The sequence below is a fragment of the Thalassophryne amazonica genome, chromosome 9 (genome assembly GCF_902500255.1).
Source record: "Thalassophryne amazonica chromosome 9, fThaAma1.1, whole genome shotgun sequence".
Taxonomy (NCBI): Eukaryota; Metazoa; Chordata; class Actinopteri; order Batrachoidiformes; family Batrachoididae; genus Thalassophryne; species Thalassophryne amazonica.
In genome coordinates, this window is record NC_047111.1 from 57,447,714 (window position 1) to 57,456,023 (window position 8,310).

The 8,310-nt window shown below is 40.0% G+C and overlaps 1 protein-coding gene across 2 annotated transcripts in view; it reads left to right on the plus strand.

Annotated features, from left to right (window-relative positions):
* Positions 1 to 6,688, plus strand: part of LOC117517169 (proto-oncogene DBL) — a 77,357-nt gene extending 70,669 nt beyond the window's left edge. For both annotated transcript variants that reach the window (XM_034178097.1, XM_034178098.1), the window contains exon 26: positions 6,205 to 6,688. In XM_034178097.1, coding sequence (XP_034033988.1) covers positions 6,205 to 6,283 — 79 coding nt within the window. In that variant the 3' untranslated portion in view covers positions 6,284 to 6,688. The remainder of the gene's footprint in view (positions 1 to 6,204) is intronic.
* The last annotated feature ends 1,622 nt before the right edge of the window (positions 6,689 to 8,310 follow it).

The following is an 8,310-nucleotide window of genomic DNA, read 5'->3' on the forward strand; positions in this document are numbered from 1 at the left end:
TATAGTACTACGAGGTCCCTAAGATAAGATGGGACCTGATTATTCAAAACCTTATAAGTAAGAAGAAGAATTTTAAATTCTATTCTAGAATTAACAGGAAGCCAATGAAGAGAGGCCAATATGGGTGAGATATGCTCTCTCCTTCTAGTCCCCGTCAGCACTCTAGCTGCAGCATTTTGAATTAACTGAAGGTTTTTTAGGGAACTTTTAGGACAACCTGATAATAATGAATTACAATAGTCCAGCCTAGAGGAAATAAATGCATGAATTAGTTTTTCAGCATCACTCTGAGACAAGACCTTTCTGATTTTAGAGATATTGCGTAAATGCAAAAAAGCAGTCCTACATATTTGTTTAATATGCGCTTTGAATGACATATCCTGATCAAAAATGACTCCAAGATTTCTCACAGTATTACTAGAGGTCAGGGTAATGCCATCCAGAGTAAGGATCTGGTTAGACACCATGTTTCTAAGATTTGTGGGGCCAAGTACAATAACTTCAGTTTTATCTGAGTTTAAAAGCAGGAAATTAGAGGTCGTCCATGACTTTATGTCTGTAAGACAATCCTGCAGTTTAGCTAATTGGTGTGTGTCCTCTGGCTTCATGGATAGATAAAGCTGGGTATCATCTGCGTAACAATGAAAATTTAAGCAATACCGTCTAATAATACTGCCTAAGGGAAGCATATATAAAGTGAATAAAATTGGTCCTAGCACAGAACCTTGTGGAACTCAGGAAACCACAAGGAAGGAAGGAAACCAGGCACCATCCCTACAGTGAAGCATGGTGGTGGCAGCATCATGGTGTGGGGGTGTTTTTTTCAGTGGCAGCAACTGGGAGATTCATCAGGATTAAGGGAAAGATAAATGCAGGAATGTACAAAGACATCCTGGATGAAAACCTGCTCCAGAGTGCTCTTTACCTCAGACTGGGATGACTGTTTATCATTCAGCAGGACAATGACCCTAAGCACACAGCCAAGATATCAAATGAGTAGCTTCAGGACTACTCTGTGAATGTCCTTGAGTGGCCCGGCCAGAGTTTAGACCTGAATCAGATTGAACATCTCTGGAGAATTCTGAAAATGGCTGTGCACTGACGTTCCCTATCCAACCTGATGGAGCTTGAGAGGTGCTGCAAAGAGGAATGGGCAAAACTGCCCAAAGATAGGTGCACCAAGCTTGTGGTATCATATTCAAGAAGACTTGAGGCTGTAATTGCTGCCAAAGGTGCAGCAACAAAATATTGAGCAAAGGGTGTGAATACTTATGTACACGTGATTTGTTAGTTTTTTCATTCATTAATTCATTCATTTTTCATTTTCATTCACTCCAACCAGGGTGGGTGCTTCCGGTGTGTTGGTATGTGGTTTTTTCGGCGTCCTCATTTTAACTCATTTTAACCGAATGAGCCGCATTTTGTAAGTAAAAACAAGCGAAGTTGCACATTGAAAGAGTGTAAAAGTGTTTGGAAACCTGTGTGCCCGAAATGTCGAGTGATGGACCTGTTACGAGGCTGAAAAATAAGAAAGATGCCACCGCAGGTGAGTCTGGATTGTCAGACACGGTGTTGCGGGAGCTGAAGACGCTGAACAATAAAATGGATGGGATGAAAGACATGTTTGAGAAACAAACTCTAAGATGGACAGTCTGTGCAACTCGATGGAAAAGATGATTACAGAAAACAGAGATTGCTTGAAAGCTGAACTCGCTCTGAAAACCAGAGAAATTCAAAACAATTTGGACTTGGAGCTCGGCCACGTAGTGGCGAGAATTGAACAGCTGGAAGTTAAAGTTGATGGGGCGAAGAACAAAGCGAATACTCGCTTTGATCCTGATGTTTCGGTGATTATCTCTGGTGTAGAGTTTGTGGAAGGGGAAAACGTTATGGCTGTTGTGGAGGAGCTGCTCACCCAGGGGCTGGAGTGGGAGAGCCCCCGTGGTGTGGTGGCAGCTGAAAGGAAAGAAAGAAAGAAAGAAAGAAAGAAAGAAAGAGGAGGATGGCCCGGAGTGATAAAGGTTGAATTCGGTTCCGTGCAAGATAAAGTGGACGTACTGCATAAGAAACAGAGGCTGAAAAGTGATGATAGATTCAGGGGAGTCTTCATTTGTTCAGCCAAGGCTCACTCTGAAAGACTGGTGGAATTGAATTTTATAACATTACTGGATGAAATACCCACCGGTCAGCAGTTTTACATCACCGGGAACGGGAGAGTGAGGAGACGCCCGGTAGCCGCAGGTGCGGTTGATAACCGACGAGAGGAGGAGAGACGGAGGGTCGACAACTGAGGATCCCCCGCTCAGCCGGTAAGTTATGATCAATTCGTTCTTGTACACTGGAACATAAATGGCTGGACGGATATGAACTATGAACTCAGACTCTTGATGCTATTGAACTTTAAGCCGGACTTTATCTCTCTTAACGAAACGCATCTTACTGGATCAAATGTGATTAATGTAGATGGGTATACTTGGTTTGGTTATAACAGGAAAACTCACATTAAAGCCCCTAAAGGGTCGGGGGGGGTGGGTATTTTGGTTAAAAATGATGTCCTCAGTTCTTATAACGTAAGTGTGATGGATAAATCAGTAGATGGTATTATCGGCCTACAGGTCAAACACTTGGTTTCGGAGTACTTCTTTATAATTTTTTCCTGTTATTTTCCTCCGGAAGGTTCCGTATGGGCTGACGCACACGGACTGTATAATCACCTGTTGGTCCAGATGTATAATCTGGTGGACATTGATGCTGTTTATGTCTGTGGAGATTTAAATAGCCGAATAGGGCATTTGGAAGACTTTATTGGTGAGACAGATATGCATGTTCCACCCAGAGTCAGTCTGGATAATATTGTAAATAAACAGGGTGAAATGCTGATAGAATTTTTAAAGGACTCAAAATGCTGTGTCTTGAATGGGCGGATGCCTGGAAAAGATAACTTTACCTCACTTTCTGTAAAAGGGAGGGCTGTTGTTGATTACATTATTACTTCTCATGAATGCTTAAGCAGCTGTACTGAGTTCAACATTTACAGTCCTCATGAGCTAATTGAGAATGGGAGTGTCTGCTGTTTCAGCATGGTTGGGGACAGGTGTAAAGTACTGGATCACTCATTGTTGGTCCTGAGTTTTCAAGCAGGAGGGGGCTTTACTGCTGATTATTTGGGGTCAGATAATGTTCTACCAAGTTATTTTCCGCAGAAAAATGTTAGAACAGTCTCACCTCATGCCCTTTCCACTAATGTGTGTCAAACCATGTTTGTTGAATTCCTAGATAGGCTCACTCTAGTACAATGTCCAAAAGATATTGATAAATGGTATAGCGATTTTTGTGAATACATCTGCAATGTCAATAATGGTCAAAGAAATGTTTGCACCAAGTCAGCTGGATTTATTAGAAAACATAAACCTTATTGGAACGAACAGCTGAAAGAAATGTGGAAGAAAATGAGAAGGGCTGAGAAAATATTCTTAAAGTGTGATAGTAATGACATGAGGAAACAACAATTAAGGAATTAATTTAAGGTTAAACAACAGAGCTTTGATAAGAAATTGAGAGCCTGTAAAAGAAAACATGAGAGGGGGCAGGCATTAAAAATAGAGCATTTGCAATCAAATAATCCTCAGTTGTTTTGGAACTTGATAAATAAGTTGGGCCCCGAAAAGGGTTAAACCTATCCCGATGGAAGTGGTGTTGGAAAATGGATCCTCTCTCTTTTCTGTGCACTGTATTTTGAAAAAATGGGAAAAAGATTTTTGTTCTTTATTTGCCCGAAGTAACTGCCTTCCAGAGTGGGATAATTATTTTCTTGCAAAGAGAGTTGAAGAAAAAAATGTTACGGAAATTAATATGCAGCAAGCGTCTTATTTCCCCAACCCGTACTTAAATGCTAGCTTCTCTCAGGAGGAGGTAAAAAGGGCGATTGATACACTTAAACTAAGAAAAGCTACAGGTATTGATCATTTATCTAATGACTTACTTAAAGTGCCCTGTTTATTCCCAATTTTGTGTAAAATTTTTTCCATCTGTTTTGAGTACAGCTTAGTTCCTTCTGAATGGTATAAATCCATTATTAAACCAATTCCAAAGTCCCCATATAATGATCCTAGAGTTCCTTTGAACTATAGAGGGATAAGTCTTTTAAGTTGTGTTTACAAGCTCTACTCCAGTATTCTTAATAGACGATTATATAGTTATCTGGAGACATTTGATTTGTTGGTTGACGAGCAGAATGGTTTTCGAAAGAATAAAGCCTGTATTGACCACATATTCTCTCTGTCCACTCTAGTTCAAGTGAGAATACAAGAGAGTAAACCAACTTTCTCATGTTTTATAGACTTTCAGAAAGCATTTGATTGCATTAATCATGATCTTCTTAGTTTCAAACTGTTAAATACTGGTATAGATGGCAAATTTTATAACGCCTTGAACGTAATTTACCAAACACCAGTTGCATGTGTGCAGATCAATGACTATAGAACTGGCTGGTTTTCAACTCAGTCAGGTGTTAAGCAGGGGGACGTGCTGTCACCAACGCTGTTTGCAATTTATATTAATGATTTGATAATGGAAATTAAGCAAGCAGATCTTGGTGTCAGACTGGGTGATCTTACAGTTGGCACTCTTGTCTATGCAGACGATCTAGTCCTCCTGGCAGAGACTGTAGACGATCTTCAAAAACAGCTGGATATAGTTCATGATTGGTGCAACAGATGGAGATTAAAGATAAATGAAAACAAAACGCAGATTATGCATTTTAGGAAGAAGGGTGAACTTCAGTCTGATTTTAAGTTTTGTTTTGGTTCAATACCCTTGTCATATACTGAGCATTATAAATATCTAGGACTTACTCTTGATGCCCATCTTACCTTTGAAAAAGGAATAAAAACTCTATCAGGCTCTGCAGGCAGAGCTCTGGGAGCTGTTCTTAACAAGGTCAAGCTGTGTAGGGATCTTGGGTACAATGCATATACACAGTTGTATAATTCTTGTGTTTGTCCAATTTTAGACTACTGTGCAGGGGTTTGGGGGTACTGTAATCTAACAAAATGTATTACACTTCAAAACAGGGCTATGTGCTGCTTTCTTGGTGTACACAAAATGGCCCCTAAGCTCGCTGTATGTGGTGATACGGGATGGGAACCTTGTGAAGTGTGGATTAAGGGTGACATGGTGCGACTTTGGAATAGGTTTATTAATATGTCCGACAGCAGACTTGTCAAACAAATATTTTTGTGGGACCTATCAAAAAACTGTCGTTGGGCAAAGGAACTTATTAAAATCTTTGATGAAGTAGGTCTTCAATATATTTATAGAAATAAGTTGTCCTGTAATGTTAAACAGATTAAGGAAATGTTGTTTGAAAATTATAAACAGAAGTGGGCAGAAGAAATTCTGCACAAACCCAAATTAAGAGTGTACAGTTTGATAAAGTCGGTCTACCAACCAGAGCCATATGTCACCCTTAACCTAACTAAAGCACAGAGATCTTTTTGTGCCCAGTTGAGATGTGGTATTCTGCCTCTGGTGGTTGAAACGGGACGTTTCCATTCGATCCCTGAAGAGAATAGGAAGTGTCACCTCTGTGACCTGGGAGAGGTGGAAAACGAAATGCATTTTTTGTTCTACTGTCCTTTCTACCATAATTTGAGGCATAAGTTTTTCTTAGAATGACCACTGAATATTCCGATTTATTTTATATGACAGATGAATGTAGACTTGCATATCTATTTAACAAAAAGGTTTTCCATATGGCTCAATTTATGTTGGATGCCTATCTGCTCTGCAGAGGCGCACTTTATGTTTGATTATGAAGCTATGACTGCACACTGAAACTGATTGATAATGAAGTATGTTTTGAGTATTGTAAACTGTAAATGTCAGTTCTAGATTGGTGGATGTGTTGTGGCATCCCTCTGTTTATTGTTCTTTATTTTCTATGGTGTGTCTTATAAGCCCATGAGGGCTGGGCACCTCTTTGGTGTATCACACCTTGAAAATAAAAATATCATTTCATATCATTTGAATAAATTTGCAAAAAACAAAAACAAAAAACAAAAACAACCAAATATACAAACAAACCTTTTGGAATATTTTTTGGAAAGAAGCTGTAACATAACAAAATGTGCTAAAGTGAAGTGCTGTGAATACTTTCTGGATGCACTGTATATTAAATACATTTATGGTAATGTGCAATTACAGGATGGTGCGGAACGTTAGTCGTGGTGAAGAAGGTCGTGTTCTACCCGAGGACCTCTACAGGATTCTGGGAGAAGTCTGATGAGAGCCAATCAGAACCGAGGACAGATGATGTGGTGATTTGCAAACACATTTGTCATGTGTGACAAATCTGTCTGCTTTTTAAGGCTCATTTGGCTGATCATCTCTTTCTCCACCACACACACGCTCACACATTTCATCAACTTTCTGGCCAAAAGGGGTCATCAGCCATATTGAATCACATCAGCCATATTTTTACTCTTCAAACTGATATTTTACCTCAGAAGGCTGCAGAATGAACCCCAGAAGACCAATGTGAAGCACATAATGTGATATATTCCAGCAGTGGTACACTGGATCACTTGGAGTCAGACAAGATGCTAGAATTGCACCTTTGTTCATCACACAGAACTTGTTTCTTTTATCATTATTATCATTATTATTATTCACAGTGATTATCAGGGGGCAAGTATCATATTAATGGAGTCGGTCAGTCAGTAAATTCATGAGTGAGTGGGTCTGCAACTTCATATTCATCTCTGAAATTTTACATTCTGGTAGATACAGTTGAGGATCAGTGAACTTCTTATTTTGGGCCGTATTGGTATCTTTTAACATGCACAGTGACCACAGCATAAAGTTAAGATAGACATGTACATTGTATATCAAGTTGTGTGGCACAGTGGCTGAGTGGTTAGCACTGTTTTCCTCACAGCTCAATGGTTCCAGGTATCCTTCCGACTTGGTCCTTTCTGTGTGAAATTTGTATGTTTTCCCAGTGTTTGCATGAGTTCCCTTCAGGTGCCCCAGCTTCCTCCCACTGCCAAAGACGTGCAAGTTAGGTGAATTAGTGAATCTAAATTTACTGTGGGTGTGAGTGACAGCGTGAATCTCTTTGTCTGTCTATATGTGTGTGCTCTGCGATAGACTGGTGGCCTGTCCAGGGTGTATCCTAAATCTCATCTCTCGTTGTTAATCACAGGAAGCTGGTAGCCACTAAAGCTGCTGTTACTTTTTATTACAGTGATTCCCATAAAAGCAGCAGTGGTTTTATCTCAGCAGTGACATTCATGTCTCTGGGTTCTCAGCTTTTCAGATTGAGAGATGCCCGGGACGAGCTTGTGGAGTCATGGGGTTGCTGGAAAGAATTTGATGATGCCGATGTCTTTGCAGGAGAATGTAGTTCTTTAGGGTCCTGATGCTTCCTGTCTTAATGTATGCTTGTTAGACTTGGACACAAACTAGTGGTCTGAGGTTTGGTTTAGATCACCTAGCACCAAAGACTGGCTGTCTTTGGTGCTCAGTATAGATGTTCACTTTTCCTCACCTGTACAAGACCCAAATTTTCAGATCTGATTATGCAGTGTTTTTTATGGAGTTAGTTGCAGACGTTTGTTGGACCTAATCCCTGACTCACTGACTGGCATAATCCTGTGCTTTCCCTTTTAATCGCAGGCAATACGAACATCCCAAAGGATCATGTGCCAAACACTTGGGCCAGTCCTTCCTCTGTGTCTGTTGTAGGTGATTGCAGATTTGTGTTGCGGTGTCATGCTTTCAAACACTGTAAATTGACATCTCCAGCGCTGTCCTCCAGCAGCCATTATTGGAACATGTGCATGTGATATCGCTATCATTAACACTGTCACAGTCACTCTGCTCAGACTGGCAAATATTCTGCTCTGACAAGTGCAGCCACATGAAGAACGGCTCACTGTGACTCAGAAAATGCTTGTGTTGGAACTAGGATATGTTGCATCAACACGCAGAGTTCTCTTTTCATAGTACAGTAATGTGCAAATGTTTTATACCATTAAAACATGAAATGTGAAGAAATATCTAATATCTACAAACAAATCTACATGAGTAAACTCTGACAGCTTTTCCTATTGTGAAAGTACTTTTGTTGTCTAAATATGATTGCAAGTTTGTTCTTCTGTCTATCACCAGGATTATACAAAAATTAAATGTCCAATTTTCACAACAGTGGAGCAAAGACGAACCCATTACATTTTAGAGTGAATCTAGACCAAGGGGTGAAGTGAGGAATTCCCCCACACACACACTTTTTTATACATTAAAAGATAA